Below are 19,235 nucleotides of genomic sequence, written 5' to 3' on the forward strand. Positions count from 1 at the left end.
CCCATTTCCCCCTTCTCTCACACACAGTATATACCCCCATTTCCCCCTTCTCTCACACACAGTCTGTACCCCCATTTCCCCCTCTCACACAGTATATACCCCCATTTCCCCCTTCTCTCACACACAGCCTGCACCCCCATTTCCCCCTTCTGTCATGCACAGCCTGCACCCCCATTCCCCTCTCACACAGTCTGTACCCCCATTTCCCCCTCTCAGACACACTCTGTACCCCCATTTCCCCCTTCTCTCACACACAGCCTGCACCCCCATTCCCCCCTCACAGTCTGTACCCCCATTTCCCTCTCTCACACAGTATATATTTCCCCCTTCTCTTACACATAGCTTGCACCCCCATTTCCCCCTCTGGCACAGCCTGCACCCTAATTTCCCCCTTCTCTCACACACAGCCTGCACCCCCATTCACCAATCTTATTCGTGACGTCATCATGGGGTCCTTAGCCCACTAGGAAATAGCATCTCGCGTGCAGTATTGCAGGGACATTCCAGCTGGCTGGGGATGAACTTCCTCTCTGGATGCCGGAACTGTATGTGTAGTGTATGCGAGGAACAACAACACAGATCCGGGCTGGCACCGTGCATGTCAGTGAGTGGAGCTGCAGGGACAGGTACAGCCGTTGTTGGTGGGGGTTGTGGCCGGTGACTCCTGCTGACATGAGTGGTGACACTGTGATACAGCAGCTGCCAGCAGAGAGAGCCGCTGAGGGGAGGGTGAAGCCCTGATTGTGCCTGCTGCTGCTGCGGGGAGACGCCGGGGGCTCCGGCAGGACATGCCCGCTGCTGTGGGTTGGTCCGTGTAGGCTGTGCGCTCATAGATCTTTCTCCTCACAGGGATACCTCCGTGGTATACCGAGCTACCGGACATGAGGCGGGAGTAGCAGCCGCGGACACGGGCAAGATGTGGCTGAAGCCTGAGGAGGTTCTGCTGAAGAACGCGCTGCGGCTATGGGTTACACACAAGTCCAACCAGTACTTCATACTGCAGCGGCGCCGCGGACATGGGGACGGCGCAGCCAAGTTCACGGGTGAGTACAGTGCACAGGCCCATGTATACTGCAGGCCCACTCAGCTGTATATAGATAGGGCTTCAGGTCATACAGGTGTATGGAGGATGTGACTTCTCACTGGCCACCCTATGGCCACGCTTCACGCGCTGTTTACATGCAGATCCGGCAACCTGAGGTAAGATGGTGATACCCATAGACAGGCTCCTAACACTTCATGGAAAGTGCCCATGTGGCCAACTCTTTGTGTGCAGTAGGGGAGGGTAGACATGGGGGGTTTAGTAAATGACGAGCTGACACCTTCAGCTTCTGTAACCAAAACCAGGAGTGGATTGTAAAAATACAGCAACTAAAATGGCGTTATTTATGACCTGTACTGTATGTATATGTATTGGACGCTAAAGATGATGTATTTGTCACCTATCTGCTGGATCAGTAGCGGTCCAACTACTAGGATCTCCAGTGATCATCCAAGTAAGGGACCCTGGTCCCCCATTCATTCCCTGGAGAGGTGATCCCACATCTAAGTTTAGTCTGCAATTGTGGGTTCTCAATTGCAGACACATTGTATTCAATGCGGCCTCTTACACCAATTTTATCCATGGTGTGTCGTGCTGTGACTGGGGTCGGCAATGAGTACTGCAGGTCCGCAAAGTCACGGGCATCACAACACGGCATGGACTGTCCCATAGAACTCTGGGTGCGTGCCAATGGACACAGACGTCTGCGGAATGACTTTTTGAAATTAAATTTGAGTTGCTGGTCAGCAAATTGCGGACCGCAAAAACCGCTATGGTCATGTAAGACCTGCCTTAGTCTGATGGAAACAGTGGGGGCTGTGCTCTTCTGTGCCATAGACTTTACATGGAGCCATAGGCATCTTAGTGATGCCTTTTGGCCAGTTTACCATGTGACATCTTGGAATACTTCACTTACAGTGCAGAATTGCATCCAGGGTTTTCTTCTGGGAATCTGTTGGACAATGTAATAGGTCTGTCATTATGCCTATTTATGTTATTTGCTATAGCAGAAATCATATACTATGTAATATGGAAAATCATTCCTGTTGTTGCAGAGAAAAGTTTCTAGCCAGGTGCAAGGAGAAAATTGACCTCAAAACTGTGTCACAGCACACTGCAAAATTCGGTGGTATCAAAAATAGTAAATCTTCCTTAGTGTGTACAGAATAGTGTGAGAAACTGATGGCTGTTTTACGAAAATGAGGAAAAGACCGGGAATTGGGGGGAACCTCTGCAGTGATGATGTAACTAACTACTGAATGTGACCGCTGAGACCAGAAAATGGCTACAGCAGGCACATGGAGGTCTTTGATGTCATTGCAGGATTACTAGAAACAGGAATGGAAGGAGATGATGGGAGTCCTGTCACTGAAATGGCAAGGGGGAGAAGGGAGGAATAACACTTAGAGAGAAATGCGAGCAAAAATGCACCAGAATTAAGAGGCGTCTGGCCTCTTACTTATTCTAGCACACGGAGGATATATAGATTTTTGGTATAACTTATGCCACTTTTAGAACATGAGTTATGGTAAATCTTTATTTTTTTATGTAGGTTTTGAGCCCCATACAGGCCTCACAATGTACATTTTTTTTCCCTATCAGTATGTCTTTGGAGTATGGGAAGAAATCCACACAAACACAGGGAGAACATACAAATTCCTTGCAGATGTTGTCCTTGTCAGGATTTGAATCCAGGACTCCAGCTCTGAAAGGCTTTGAGCAAGTGTTGAGCAAGTCAGAAAATGGGCAAAGTGGTTAATTTCATGCGAATCCCATCCCCACTTTGCGGAAAAGATCGCAGTGCGGACACACTGTGATTTGCAAAGCCGTTGCGGCTTTGCAAATCGCAGCATGTCAATTATATCTACGGAAACACCGGCAGCTTTCCCGTAGATATAATGTTAAGAGAAAGTCCGCAGAGGAAAATTCTATGAACTTTCTCTTAAAAGCGCTGCGGAAAAAAACGCAATGCGTTCACGCCGCGGTTCTTTCCGCAGCGCTTTAGCGCTGCAAATATGGCCTGTGGGGCCTTAGCCTTAAGCTTTGTACATGAGCAGTTTCCTCATAGGTTATTAGAAGTTTTATTTACTCTACTTGACATTCTTTTGTATATTCTCTTGGTTGCTGTAGTGGAATACTTTGTTTTTATATGAACCATTAGCTTTGTCATCTTGGCCTGTAACTGCCTCACTTGCATATTGTGACTTTGCAGGGCCTGCTTTCCTCTCAGCCTGTATATAAAGCCTTTGTCTCGTCGCTTCATCTTGTAGCTCATACATTGAATTGTCTGTGATCTTGTTCTGGTTCTGACATGAATCACCTTGTTAATGGTTCAATAGACTTTAATTACTGTATAATGGAGGTGGTTTATGGCAGTCCATTAGCCTATTATTGCTTTACTGTGTGTAATCGTCTGTGTACTTTAATAGAACTCCAGCCTTCTTCTATGTTATGTTTCACAGTAATGTCTCATTGCAGTCATCTCTGACCTTAAAGTATTAGCCCTGTTCTACTATGTTAAGCATCATTGTCCTGCAGTCATGGCTTCTCCATCTTAAGAGATAATGCAGTGTAAGCAGTATTAGACATGAAAAATTTGTTGTATCTTAAAACAACCATATATAGTAGTTCCTACTATAATATAATATTATAAATGTGAATATTATAAATGTGAAAGTTTGTGTCTTTGGATGTTTGTGAGTTTGGATGTTTGTTCCCTAATCACAACTGAACGGATTTGCGTGAAATTTTGCATATACTTACCTTGGGTCCCGGATTGAAACATAGGCTACTTTGTATAGCCCTACCTCACCGGACTTCATGGTAAATTACGCCTCCAGTATCCGCTTGAGGACCTGAGATGACGTCATCCCAGGCCCTTGGATTGGCTCGCGCTGTAGTGTGGGTGGAACTATCGGCTGGGCTGCAAGCTAAAGAAGAAGGCGGCGCTTACTCGCTCGGGAGAGGACTGCACATACAGCCTGAGTTTCCAGCCGTGCGCCCACTGGATCGGCTATCGCTTTTCTGTGAGTACACCGGGACACTGGCATGTTCAGCCGAGCTTGGGCCGGAGGGTTGCACGGAATGGGGATGCCGAGATAGGAGGGGTAGTGGGGGTTGAGGAAACAGGGTGAGAGTGTGGCTGGAAGGGGAGACAGGGGGAACCGTGGGAGGGGATGCCGTGGTAACAGGAGGGGGGGGGGGAGGAGATGGGGGAGGAGTGGGGGGGTGCTAGGGGGAAGGGGGGGCATGGGAGAGAGGGATGTTGGGTCGGGTGTCGCCGCAGGGGCGGGGGATTCTGCGGGCCCGGAGGTAGGCGCCGGGGTCGCCGTGAGAAGGGAGGCCGAGTGGGGAGGGGGGTGGCACGGGAGGTGGGGGGGAGAAGGGGGTGCAGCCGGAGGGTGGGAGGCCTAGGCACGGCGTACCATAACCACTGCCAATTGCCCACATGTATGCGGTCAGCGCCAACGCTGACCCGCAGACGAAGTTGCGGGCAGATGCTAGTAGAAAAAAAAAAAAATTAGCTGGTACCCGCGACTTCGTCTGCAGTGATTGTAGAAGTGGGTAAATACAAGCGCGGGTAAGGTTTTCGTACTGTGTATAAGGTATGGGATATGAAATGTAACTTTGTATCTTGTTTTTGCTGTAATTCTGAGAGCACATGAGACTTTTGTGTTGAATGTAATTTGTATTTGAGCTGCTATACGGTGTTGTGAGAAACTGTACATAGTGTCTTTGGGACAGAGGTATTTGAAGTGAATATACCTCGATATACGACACTGCATGCTTTGTTATTTTCTGCCAGTACTGTGTTGACATTTTTTTGTTTTTAAAAGTTTACATATTCTGACAGCAGTCACTTTTTTATTTGTCTGTGTCGGGGGATGTCTTTTTTTGCGGGGCCGGGTGTAGTTTTTAGTTGTTGCATTTTCGGGAAATGCTATTGGTTTGGTCACTTTTGATAGATATTTGTATGATAATGAAAATAGTGAAAAAACAGCGGTTTTGGACTTTTCAGTATGTTTGCCGCTACGGTGTTAAGCGTCCAGGAAAAATATTTGTATAGCTTTGTAGAGCGGGCGATTTCGGACACAGGGATACCTAACATGTACAGTGGGGCAAAAAAGTATTTAGTCAGTCACCAATAGTGCAAGTTCCACCACTTAAAAAGATGAGAGGCGTCTGTAATTTACATCATAGGTGGACCTCAACTATGAGAGACAAAATGAGAAAACAAATCCAGAAAATCACATTGTCTGATTTTGTAAGAATTTATTTGCAAATTATGGTGGAAAATAAGTATTTGGTCAGTAACAAACAATCAAGATTTCTGGCTCTCACAGACCTGTAACTTCTTCTTTAAGAGTCTCCTCTTTCCTCCACTCATTACCTGTAGTAATGGCACCTGTTTAAACTTGTTATCAGTATAAAAAAAAACAAAAAAAAAACGGTGAGCAAAAATCCCTTAACCACGCGGGGGGACCTAGTGAATGAACTGCAGAGAGCTGGTACCAATGTAACAAAGCCTACCATCAGTAACACACTACGCCGCCAGGGACTCAGATCCTGCAGTGCCAGACGTGTCCCACTGCTTAAGCCAGTACATGTCCGGGCCCGTCTGAAGTTTGCTAGAGAGCATTTGGATGATCCAGAAGAGTATTGGGAGAATGTCCTATGGTCTGATGAAACCAAACTGGAACTGTTTGGTAGAAACACAACTTTTCGTGTTTGGAGGAAAAAGAATACTGAGTTGCATCCATCAAACACCATACCTACTGTAAAGCATGGGGGTGGAAAGATCATGCTTTGGGGCTGTTTCTCTGCAAAGGGGCCAGAACGACTGATCCGGGTACATGAAAGAATGAATGGGGCCATGTATCGTGAGATTTTGAGTGCAAACCTCCTTCCATCAGCAAGGGCATTGAAGATGAAACGTGGCTGGGTCTTTCAACATGACAATAATCTAAAGCACACCGCCAGGGCAACGAAGGAGTGGCTTTGTAAGAAGCATTTCAAGGTCCTGGAGTGGCCTAGCCAGTCTCCAGATCTCAACCCTATAGAAAACCTTTGGAGGGAGTTGAAAGTCTGTGTTGCCAAGCGACAGCCCCAAAACATCACTGCTCTAGAGGAGATCTGCATGGAGGAATGGGCAAACATACCAACAACAGTGTGTGCCAACCTTGTGAAGACTTACAGAAAACGTTTGACCTCTGTCATTGCCAACAAAGGATATATAACAAAGTATTGAGATGAAATTTTGTTACTGACCAAATACTTATTTTCCACCATAATTTGCAAATAAATTCTTACAAAATCAGACAATGTGATTTTCTGGATTTGTTTTCTCATTTTGTCTCTCATAGTTGAGGTCTACCTATGATGTAAATTACAGACGCCTCTCATCTTTTTAAGTGGTGGAACTTGCACTATTGGTGACTAAATACTTTTTTGCCCCACTGTATGTGTTTCACAGTATTTAACTACTTTTATATGTGTTCTAGGGAAAGGGGGGTGATTTGAATTTGTAATACTTTTTATTTTTTATTTTATTTTTTTCCTTTTTTTTGTTTTTGCATTTATTAGACCTCCTAGGGGTATTGACATGGGTGGGCGATGTCGCGGATTGTCAGATTGGTGGGGGTGGGCAAACATGGCTGCTCTGGAGCGTTAAAGAGCGCCTCCTAGAGTATCGTTAAGGTAAGGGGCAAAGTGGTAAAGTATATGTATATGAGATTGTGTGGGGTTAGGGGCTAGGCTGTAGAGGGCAATATGAATTTTGTGGCTTGCTATGGTCCAAAGTGTGTGAGATTGCAGAGATGGTGGTGTGAGTTTGGGTTTTGTGGGGGTCCTGGCACAAACGTATGTGCGCTATTGTGACGAAAAGTAGCCTATTGCGCTGTCGAGTGTAGTAACTATGTTTGTGGAAACTTTCAGCCAAATCGGTCGAGCGGGTTTTGCGTGATTGAGGAGCAAACATCGAAACACACAAACTCACAAACTTTCACATTTTATAATATTAATAGGATATATATATAAATTTTTAGTTGTTGTAGTTGACTTAGGGCCTTCTGTTTTGTATGGGTGATGTGTATGTGCATTTTCTATTGTCTTATACTACCTGGACTGAATAAAGATGATGGTGGTTATTATTTGTGTTGTTATTATTATTATAATTATTATTATTATTTTATATCTTGCATCCTGTGCTTTGTTTTAGGTGAGCACTGTATGAATTGTGTGCAGGCTTATTGTGGAATACGTAAATCCAATTGCATATATTGGTGTAATTATTCATCTCCACCAAAAACAGCAGAGATTAGATAGGACATCATGGATAGGTGAAGAGTCAGCACTGCGGTTCATTTCCGCTGTGGCCACGATGCTTGTAGCGCCAGACGTGCTAGTATAATCAGGTATAGCAATATACCATTGCAGTTTCAGCTGCACAAACTCCATGTAATTTAATATGACAGTATAAGTATAACTTTCACATCTATGTACCCCTTTCCAGTCTCTCTTACATTAAAAAGCAAATGTGCATAATAAATGAGTCGCCATAGTAACCATCAACACTAACACACTGTACAAAGTGCATGTACTGATCTCATCTAAAAGTCATGTGTGATGAATAACATCCGAGTGATAGTGCAGAATTCCACATGCCCCTGTCCTAAGGCCGATCATTCCTCAGATCCCAAAAAACTTTACAATATTGTTAGTTAGTTCCAGGCCGCACTTGTAAACTAATAAACCGTTCATGCGCAATAAACAAATAGCGTCCTGCCTGTGAACCTTAGGCAAGTTGGAGGACAAGAGATATGTCTTTATGTATCAGGTATATATGACCTTCATGTCATACATGGTATACATAGGAAGAGTACATGCAGATATTTCAAGGAATAAACTAAACCAAAATTCTGTGAAATATAAATATGGATTTGGCATGTAACAGGTGTGTCCTAAAATAATTGTTCATTAATTGTGATAAAGGTAAATGTTCATTTATGTGAATATCGCCGAGCCCTATTAAACCGTGATGGAAAAACTTTACATACAGAGCAGAGCCAGGTACGATGAAAATAGAGCATTGCACCAGGCCAATATACTGTCTAGTATAGTACAGAGGAGTTTAATATCTCAGTATATAAACTTGTATTTGATTCTGTTTTCTAACCAATGAACTCGTTGAATATTGCAAATGTTCAAAGAAATGTAGTTTCCGTGCGCCAAGGAACACTCCAAGCTGAAGTGTCTGGTTCCTGTTATGTTTTTGTCACAGGAGGTTCAGGATATGGGAAGTGGCTACTGCTGTCATGTTTTTCAAGTACTTTTTGAACTTCAGTCTTATTTTATGAAACTTAGACACCGCACTTTGATCAAGACATTTGCTACTATACTTTAGTTGCAATTTATGCAATTCATTTGGAGCTGTTTATTTAATTTTTTCCTTTTATCGCTTTTAATACCTTATAGCTTAGTGCAGCGTTATGTGAGTACAACACTGTTTAGTGACCTGTGCTTCATTATTTCTTATATAAAAAAAATTGCGTGGATTAATAAATGTATATCAGCAACCTTTCAGAATTCATAGTATGAGAATGGTTCTTGGGCTTACCCCTTTATCCACATCCCGACACCTGGCGCATATGTTGCCTGTTTATATATGCGCTATCTCAGCTCGAGACCTATAGATAACTACAATTACAGACATATATAAATTCTCTGATGCAATGGTCAGTTGCTGCTACAACATTGAAAGGTCAGTCCGATTGCGGGAGCCATTCAGTTGTTATGGGAGCAGGAAGTCTTGTGAGGACTTCCAGACCTGTCAGTGAATTGTCTTATAGCAAGGATTAATAGGAACAGTTCACATTTACAATACTAGTTTAATATCAAATAAACAATTCTTATAAGAAGAAAAAAAAATACATTTGGCCGCCTTCTAGCTTATAAATCTATGGGAAAAACAATGCGTTTTTGCAAGTAAAATTAGCATGCTACATTTTCCACAATGCTTTTTCTGCAATATGGGAATGAAATAAAATCTCATTCACTTTGCCCGGACTGTAAACACTGTTTGTTTTATTTCCAACTTGTTTTTCCAGCAATACTTGTGTATATATGTACTGTACCCTTAGGGCTTGTTCACACGGGGCAAGAGGGGGCGAATTCTGACACTGAACCCTCCTCAAAATTTGCCCCCTCACAATAGAGGTCTAGCTTCCTTTTTTCCATGAGCGGTATGTTCCAGCTGGCGGAAAAAAAGAAGCAAGCTGCCCTTTCTTCAGGCAGATTCCGCAGCTGATCCAGCCACGGCATCCACCTCACAGCAGCACCCTCTGGACTAGGCCCATTCATTTGGGCCTACTCCGGGGGGGGGGAAGCGCGACAGGCGCATTTTGGTCCTATTCTGACGCGGCTTCCAACGTCAAAATCAGGACCAAAATACGCGGTCCTGTTCCCCTTGTGAACAGGGCCTTAGTGAGTGCTTACATTAGATGTTTGACGTTTTTCATAGTCACTGGGGTGTTTATAAAAATTGAAAAAAAAAACCAAAACTGCTATAACCTTGAAGCAAAATGTTAAGATTATATCTATACCAATGTAGATAGGGTAAAATAGTGCTGTAATACTGCAGTTAAAGGGGTTGTCCAGGAAAAACTGATCAATCTAAGCTAACCACCCCACCCCCACCTACATTCTAAATTAATTACTGTACCAAAAAAACATATTTACCTACATTGCTGGGGCAGTCATGTGACCGCCCCCAGGCATATTTTCTGACTTTTCGGAAATGGAACATCTCCAATACCAATCCACCTTCCCAACTCCCAACCCATCATACTTACCTGTATGGATCTTCTGGGCAGGGAACGTCACTTCTGGGCACTCTGGCTCTATTGTGTAAACGTGGGTGGCTGGCAACCCAGAACAAGTGAAGTCCCCTGCTCAGAAGGTCCTGCCTCGAAGACAGGTAAGTGGGGTGTGAGTTAGTTAGAAAGGGCTAGTAGTGGGCAGGCTAGCTAGGGAAACAAGGAGAGGAGGGGAGGGAGTCAGCCAGCTCTGAGTGAAGCGCTAGGTATCATGACAGTTGTAGGAAAACAGAGCAGAAAGTTACTCATTTAACCAAATGCAAAAGATGCCAGGAGCTTACAAAGAAACCCAGAAATCCCTCAAAACACTGCTAAAGTTATTTGGTTCAACATATTAACCTAATCGACTGTTTTTGGAAAAAAAAAGTTCCTTGAAAACCCCTTTAATATAAGGTGTAGTTGTTTGTAGATCACTTTTCAATGTGTTCTCAAACTAGTAACATTGTAACGCTGACTTTTTCTGAAGTGAGGTTTCTGCAGTCATTCCAGTTAGGCTTTCTAAGAATCACCAGTAGTATCCTTTACCTTCAGCTGTAAATCATTTTAATGGCGGTTGAGGACGGTGACATAATTTGTGCTGGAGGGACATTTGGCAGACTTTGATCACTTTTTCCTATAGAGTTTTCATAACAAATCAATTTTACTGACATGAAGTGAAGTGTCCTTTCCAGAAAGAACTGTTCATGCATTGGAGACTTTTGGGGTTTTTAACTCCAGTTATTACTTGGGGCTGTGGTTTCCATTACACTATTTCATTATGACTGCAGTCTTCTTTCTATTCTGCTGTGCACACTGAACTTTAATATGTCTTCTAATACTGCTCTGTGATCTGTATCCAAGCATGAATGACTGCCTCCCAAGCTGTTATATTCTCCTGTGGCTGGAGCTGTGTAGTCTCACATTGTATGACAGAAACGCGCTATTCTTAGAGTTTTAGTACTACAATATTTAGTATACATCGTTAAATCAAGTCGGATGTTTTAATTAACCACTGATGACGATATCTACTAGCTACTACTGTGTTTCTCTGAAAATGAGATTATTTATTATATTATTTTTTGCTCCAAAAGATGGGTTAGGGCTTATTTTCAGGGGATGCCTTATTTTTTTCCATGAACAACAATCAAATCACCAGACCCCCTTATATCAAAACCAATTAATCTGCCATTGCCAGTGGTGGATGGGCTCTCACATGCAGATCTGAGTCGCGCCTGTCACTGTCAGGTCTGTTGCCATTGCAGCAGTGTTCCACTGCAGTCAAGTGTAGCAGTCGGCACCCCCTGGTGACTGGAAGCAACCGCAATGAAGTTACCCCAGCAGGACTTGCTGATCTGTGTGAGAGCCCAGCACTAGCGCTATGCAATCCTTATTGTTGGGGAGAACTCGTTAGTGCATTCTTGTGCAGATAGCTCACGTAAAGTCAATGGCTCATTCTTTTGGGGGTGGGATATTTTTGCGGGTGTCTGATTTCCTTGATGAAGGGTCTACTTTATCGGTTCTCCTGTCTCCTATTTCTTTTTTACACGTATAGTTGCCTAAACATTATTTTTTATCATGAATTGTAACTAGGTCTTATTTTTAGAGTAGGCCTTATATTTCAAGCATACTCCAAACATACTGAAAAATCATGCTAGGCTTATTTTCGGAGAAACACGGTACCTGTTACAATAGTAACATTTGACTGCGAATCTCTCACAGACTACCAGGAATTGTAGTCAGAAACCTTTTCAGATTATGTTGATGTCTAATGGCAGACATGGAGTGTTTGTAGCCGGTTTACAGACATTTTTGTTCATACTTTGTTCCTTCTTTGTTCATTCATTCAATTTATTTATCTAGAGAAGAGGAAGTCAGGCAGTTTTTTAATATACATTAATTTACAATTTTACTGACATACCATAATTATACCTATTATACAAATGCAGCTGTCCGTATGTATGTATGTGTGGAGATATATATATATATATATATATATATATATATATATATATATATATATATATATATATATATATGATGGCATTTAGTCATGTAGTCCCCTGGTATTCAGTTACAACTGTCCATCTATCTCACAGGTGAATAGTAGTTTGTTGAGGAGCAATAAATACATATACATTTATATATGGTTCTTAAACCTTCTCAGAATCATAACAGATATTTATGGTTGTCCAGTTTCAGCAAGTAAATGTTATATTTTGTTTCTGTTTGAATTCCTCATGGTTTTCTAGATCTCTGCTTTTTTTTTTTTCTCTCTTATAAGTGTGTCTTTGGAGTGGAGGAGGAAAGCCACACAAACACAGGGAAAACATACAAACTCCTTGTAGGATTTGAACCCAGGACTCCAGCGCTGCAAGGCTGCAGTGTTACCCACTGTACCACCGTGCTGCCTTAGATTTCTGCTTCCTGTAATTTTTTTTTTTTTGGTTTACTTCCTATGAATAAAAATCAGTCCATGGTCACTGATGCACAAACAGGTATATGGCCCCGTTACAAGAGAGAGCTGTTGTTACTGTGCTGTGACAAGTTGTGCACCTGTTTGTCCATCACATGACCGTACATCACATGACCATGGACTGATTTTTAACCAATGAAGGTAAATAAAGAATGACAAGTAAGCAATAAAGAAATAAAAGGACAAATGAGACATCAAGTCATTGACATCTGTCAGTCTGGAAAAGGTTCCAAAGTCATTTCTAAAGCCTTGGGACTCCAGTGACCCGCAGTGAGAGCTATTATCCACAAATGGAGAAAATATGGAACAGAGGTTAAACTTCCCAGGGGTGGCCGGTCTACCAAAATGATTCTAAGATCGCATTTGTGACTCATCTAGGAGGTCAGAAAATAACCCAGAACAACATCTAAAGCCCTGCAGACCTCACTTGCCTCAGTTAAAGAGGTTGTCCAGGATAACTTGAAAAAAAAACAAAAATAAAACCCTGTCCCTGGTGCTCCAGTGTCTCCCAGCACACTGGTCCTGCTGCTTCAATGTTTTCTTCTGGAAGAAGTCCTCAACAGCTGTGAGGTCCTGCGACCTTTGATTGGTCTTTTTGCACAGGAAGGCACCAGGAACAGGTGAGTGTGGCTTTTTATTTATTTATCTTAATTTAAATTTTTTCCACCCCCACCAGCCTAATTTAGAAAAATATTTTGGACAACCACTTTAACCCCTTCCGGCCTCAGACATTTTGTCGTTTCTGACTCCACCACCACCTCCTTCCAAACCCATAACTTTTTTAATTTTTTTGCTCAGAGCCAAAGGAGGTTTTAATTTTTGAGGAAACAAATCGTACTTCATGATGCTACAATTAATTATTTTTTACAATGTACTGGGAAGCTGGGGAAAAAAAAAACCTTTATTAGGTTGATTTGAAGAAAAAGTGCATTTGACTGCTGTATAAAGCAAGTGGCCGCAATCTTTAAACACTCAGCATCCACCGTACTAGAATGGCGGATGTTGGGAAAGGGTTAAGGTCAGTGTTCATGATTCAACAAAAAGAAAGCGTATGGGCAAAGATGGTATCCATGGGAGAGTTTTAAGGAGTAAATCACAAATGACCAAAAAGAACACAAAGGCCTCTCACATTTTCTAAAAAATACATCTTGAAAGTCCCTAAGTCTTTTGGGAAAATATTTTAGAGACTGACAAGACGAAAGTGGAACTTTTTGGAAGCTGTTCCTCCCATGACATCAAATCATACTGACAGTCACACATGTCAGAGACTGGACGAGTAGCTGATGGAACAGTGAATTCTGTTCTATATCAGAAAATCCTGAAGGAGAACGTCCAGCCATCAATTTGACCTTCAAACTGAAACGTACATGGGTTCTGCATCAGGACAATGATCTGAAACACACCAGCAAGTCTACCTGTGAACAGCTGTAAGGGTCCATTGACACGGAGGAAAATGGCGCTTTATTTGGTGCTGAATTTTGAGCGCTGAAGAAAAAGCCTCCCATTAACTTCAATGGGTGCATCTAGCTTTTTTTTTTTTTTTTTCCACTAGCGGAATGGACCATAAAAAAACAAAATTAACGCTGCACAGAATGAGCCAATAAATCAATTAACCAGCCAGTGATGGCCTCCATCTACTAGTATTCTAAATGTGGAGAGTTTGTAGACTGGATAAATAAACAAGCAGCCTGTCCAAAGATGAAACGCATTCTCATTAGTGGAGAAGGAAACTGTTTTTTTTTTAGTAGAATGTTTTACAGTTTCTTATCAAATGCACTATTCTTTTATGAAATGTTTTAAACTAGAGGTATGTGCAAAAATTTTTATTTACTTTGAAAAAAAAACCTTTAAAAACACTAGTAAATTTTTGGATGCAGTGCTTCCAAGAAGGTATGGACACCATATACTGTATGTTAATATTGAGCTTATTTACATTTGAGTCTTGCTCTCTGGATTCTTATTTTGTCTTTCTTCTTCAGGCTTTCTGAATGTTTTCATATTTTCAGACTGTTTCCTCTGACGCCTTCCTCTTTGCTGAATCTCAGTATATACTCAGAACTGGCCACCAGTCATAATGTCTGCCTTCTTATTATTCCCCGCCAGTGAATGAGGAAGTAACACACAGAGTTGAATTTCCTGTGGTATTTCAACTGCTCAAATAATATCTAAGCCCTCACAATGTACACAGTAAAACTCACTGGAGAAGACCTATAACACAGGTGTGATCCTAGCGTAAGCCTTATAATTGACGGACAATTGCCAAGTTTGTAGGGATTTTCATTTGAAGCAGTCACCTCATTTACATCACAAACAGACAGACAAGATCTTATTAGGGTCCATTCACATGGAGTAAAATGGCGCTGATTCTGCCACGATAACCCGCGGCAGAATCAGCGCTGATAAAAAGACTCCCATTGAGTTCAATGGGTTCCATCTTCCGTGCGGAACACAGTGAAATCAATGGGAGGCTTTTTATCAGCGCTGACTCTGCCGCAAGTTATCGTGACAGAATCAGCACCACTTTACTCTGTGTGAATGGACCCTTAGACGATCACACCTCTACATATAGCACTCATAGTGAATCATCATTGCATCCACAACTGACAATAGAATGTCACAGTTTATCTACTCCCCTCACTGAACAGATCATATATAATAAAACTCTTCTATGAACCTCAATTAGTAAAAAAAGCAGACTATTACTGCTTATGGCCAAGACTCACTAAATGCTGCGGAGAAGGCACTCTGGCAAGATGGCAGCTCTCATAATAATGTACAGAAAATAGAATAAAAAAAACCCTACTATCTAAAAATAAAAACCTATTAGAAAAAAGTTATTTCACTACGGTTTTAACAAAAATAAAATTTCGCTCTACATTCCCTTTTAAAGGGGTATTTCCATCTCAAGGATCCTATCTAAACTACTAGTTTATGTAAATTCAAGTACTACTAGTTTATGTAAATTTAGGTTTCCTAAATATAGGACTGTAGAAATACTGCTTTATACGGCAATAAGAAAAATATATAGCAGGGCACTCATCTGAGGCGTTTGTGAAAACTCACAAAATTTTATTGATCATTCAGAAAAAAACATCAACACAACACGGAGGAGGCATGACTGGTAGATCTGCAGCGACGATCGTTTCACACCTTAGAGCTGGGGCTCCACGTTGCTGATATGCAGCTTTTTTTGTTGCAGATTTTGTTGTGGTTTTTTGAGCCAAAGCTAAGAATGGCTACAAGAGGAATGGGAAATATAAGGAAACTGCAGCAAAAAAGCTGCTTTTCCACAATGTGGGGCCTTAGGCTAAGGCCCCACGGGCTGTATCCGCAGCACTAAAGCACTGCGGGAAGAACCTCTGCGTGAACGCATTGCTGATCTTTCCGCAGCACTTTTAAGAGAAAGTTCACAGAGTTTTCCTCTGCAGACTTTCTCTTAACATATCTACGGGAAAGCCGCCGGTGTTTCCGTAGATATAATTGACATGTTGCAGTTTGCAAAGCCGCAACGGCTTTGCTAATCGCAGCGTGTCCGCGTTGCGATCTTTTCCTCAGAGTGGGGATGGGATTCGCATGAATCCCATCCACTTTGCCTGCACTGTACAATGCCGCAATTTTTCCCGGCGCTGAATTCATGTCAGAATCTGCCCCCTCACAATGGAGGTCTATGTGGACCGCTATGTGGAAGCGAGCTGCCCTTTCTTCAGTTGTATTCCACTGTTGATTAAGCCCCGGCATCCGCCTCGCGGCAGCACCCTCCAGTCTAGGCCTACTCTTTTGTGCATCACAATCGGGACCAAGTTAGTCTATACTGACCCCCCCCCCCCCCCCCCCCCCCCCCCCCCCCCCCCCGTGTGAACTAGCCCTTACCAGACCACGGTAAAAGTATCTTCTGTTATGAGCCTGCTGATCAGTAGCTAATATTTACAGTAGTGCCACTTCATGCTGTTTGTTTTCTTGCAGCATTGCTGCTTTGTTTACATGCTATTTGAGATTATTCCTCCCCATGACTAAATTTCGGCTCTGGTCTGTTATCTAGCTGAGTGACATCACTCCTTGCTATCTGGAGGGAGGATGATATTGCTTGCTCTCAAACCTGGTCTCCAGTTCCTCTAATGGAGGTTTGGGCTCAGACTGTGAGCTTGCTCTGTGCCTGTTATCTCTGTATGTAAATATAGAGATATCAACAGTGTTGAATTTAGTAGAATCCCAATGTTCTTCCTGGCAGCATGTACGGTTTTGTGTTTTGTTTTTTTTTTAATTATTTTATATTAGATTTCTAGTAATCATAATATTCTTTTTCATAGATTTTATGCTTGTTTTCTGCCATACAAAGCATAAAAAGTTTAAATTTTTATGTGCAAAATGTAGCATTGCACAGAAAATTGTGACTTTTAAACTCTGCCCCAGCTCTGCCACTTTCTCAAAAAGTGGGGTATGGCAAGGGCATGCAGGGGGTGGAGCTACTCACCCTGCCAGATTAATCATCATTTACAACAGAAATCTGGCGTAAATGATGTAAGAAATGGCCAATGAAATCATCTGGCCTTACCAACAATCATCTAATTTCAAAGCCAACATTACTTCATAGTCTTCCAAAGATCAGTAGACAGTAATTAAGATTTTACAGTGGCGAGGAAAAAAAATCTCCATGTGTTACAAGGCAAACGACATCTTGTCTGAGGTGATCCGATTTGATGCATCTTGGTATGGTAGTATAGCTCAGCAGTCATGTGGCCGCAGACTCCAGGCTGATTGTATTACACAGTAAATAGAAGGAATGTTCTTTGCCGTATAAATTGCACCCAGACAAAAATAGCTCTGTGTTGTAGTATGGTTTACAAATGACTTGGAAGCTTGTGGTTCAGCCATCAAAATGCAATTTACCAAATGAGTTGTGGATTGCATGCTGTTTACTTGCAGGAAAATACAAATCTTACTATAAAATCTACCCAGTGTTAAATTGCAGTGACATATTTACATTTTATCATGTAGGCTGGGTTCCATGTAGCAGTAGTGGGGCGCTAGATGCTGCACCTCTGCTGCTTTAAAGGAACCTTTTGTATGTAAATTGCCTCAGTAGATTTTGAATAAGTCAGTTTTTATTCATATGCTAATGAGCCTTCTCCATGCACCCCAGAAGTGTCTTCGTGCACTGTCTTCTGTATATACAGCACAGGCTGCTGACTCCTCCCTGCTCTTATACACAACACACAGCATAGAGAGGAGAGCTGGCTGACAACTTCCTGTGCACAGAGAAGCTAATTAGCATATGAATAAAAATGGATTTATTCAAACACTACTGAGGCGATTTACATACTAAAGGTAAATGTGGAATAGCTTTTCTAACGGCCATGCAAGGATGTGCTTAGTTGAAAATAACTTGCCAATGATAGAGCCCCTTTAAAAACAAAAAACTTTTACTGTGAGCATGTGTCCATGTAGAACTACATTTATGCATGTTTAATGTATACTATTTAATAGTGTAAACAACAGTAGTGTAATAAAACAGTATATAAACTCAGGTAGGTTTTGGACACGAATATACTTTTTTGCTGTTGTTTTCTTTTCCACTTCAATGGGCTTTCAGATCTTCCCTGAAATCATATTATGGTGTTAAAAAATACAACATTATTTGTACAGTTTTTTAAAATTTTCATTTATATAGTGCCAACATATTCTGCAGCACTGTACAATTTGTAGGGTTCAAGTACAGACAAAAAATATGCATTACAAAGAAATAGTCAATTCACACAATGGGACTGAGGGCCCTGCTCGCAAGAGCTTACAATCTATGAGGTAGAGGGCGTGACACAAGAGGTAGCAGGGAGGCATCAGAGGTAGCATTGCTCATGCAGTGTCCAGACAATTTTGTAATAGAGGTTAGTCATTACACATAAATGAAGCTGTATGAGCTGTGTCCTTTAAACGTGCAGATGGTACCTGGAGAAATAAAGTTAGCCTGAAACTGTATCATATCCTGTGGGGTAATGTGGGAGCGTGAACAGAGGAGGGTTAATTTTAGGGATTCTAACTGCAGAAGGATTTACATTAGGAATTGTGATAGACCTGTCTGAAATTATGTGTCTTTAGTTTGTGCTTGAGGCTGTCCTTGGCAGCTAATCTGAGTGTCCGTGATAGAGCATTCCAGTGAAGTGGTGCAGCTTGGGAGAAGTCTTGTATACGAGCGTGGGAGATTTTGATAATAGAGGATGTTAGTCTTAGCTCATTTAGTGAATGGAGAGTACGGGTTGGTGATAGACTGAGATGAGGGAGGAAATGTACGGAGGTGCAGCATTACGGAGAGCCTTGTGGATGAGGGTGATAACTTTATATTGTATGCTGTATTGAATAGGCAGCCAATGTAGTGACTGGCACAGAACGGAGGCATCGCTGTAGCGTCTAGACTGATAGATGAGCCTGGCCGCTGCATTCAGAATATATTGCAGAGGGGAGAATTTAGTAAGGGTTTACAGTAGTCAAGGTGAGAGTAGAACAGGGCAACAATAAGTGTCTTTAAAAGGGTATTCCCACGTCGCATACTCACTAGTCTTCGCTGCTGTAAATTCTTCTTTCTTCCTGCTTTGTTGCATCATTGGTGGGTGGGGTTACATATGCAAAGCCAGCGGCGAGAAGACGTTGCTTCTATGCCGCTGGCCCTGCGTGTGCACTCCCGATGCAGCTAGGCATCGGACGTACAGCCTTCACAATGCAATACAGACTCGGCATCTGCTGTAATAGAGAGGCGGATGCCGGGGAGGGTTAGACACCGGCACAGGTGCCTGCGACATCGCTACGCTCCTGCCCTGCATGAAGCCAGCAACGGCAGGAGTGATGTTGCTATTCCGGAGGGGACGGAGGAGCGGAA

The 19,235-nt window shown here is 42.4% G+C and overlaps 1 protein-coding gene across 2 annotated transcripts in view; it reads left to right on the top strand.

Annotated features, from left to right (window-relative positions):
• The first annotated feature begins 479 nt into the window (after nt 1-479).
• TBC1D8 (TBC1 domain family member 8) overlaps nt 480-19,235 on the top strand; it is a 72,882-nt gene continuing 54,126 nt past the window's right edge. For both annotated transcript variants that reach the window (XM_075265102.1, XM_075265103.1), the window contains exons 1-2: nt 480-626; nt 850-1,043. In XM_075265102.1, the coding sequence (XP_075121203.1) occupies nt 559-626; nt 850-1,043 (262 nt within the window). In that variant the 5' untranslated portion in view covers nt 480-558. The remainder of the gene's footprint in view (nt 627-849; nt 1,044-19,235) is intronic.

Source organism: Leptodactylus fuscus, chromosome 2 (assembly GCF_031893055.1).
Source record: "Leptodactylus fuscus isolate aLepFus1 chromosome 2, aLepFus1.hap2, whole genome shotgun sequence".
Classification (NCBI taxonomy): Eukaryota; Metazoa; Chordata; class Amphibia; order Anura; family Leptodactylidae; genus Leptodactylus; species Leptodactylus fuscus.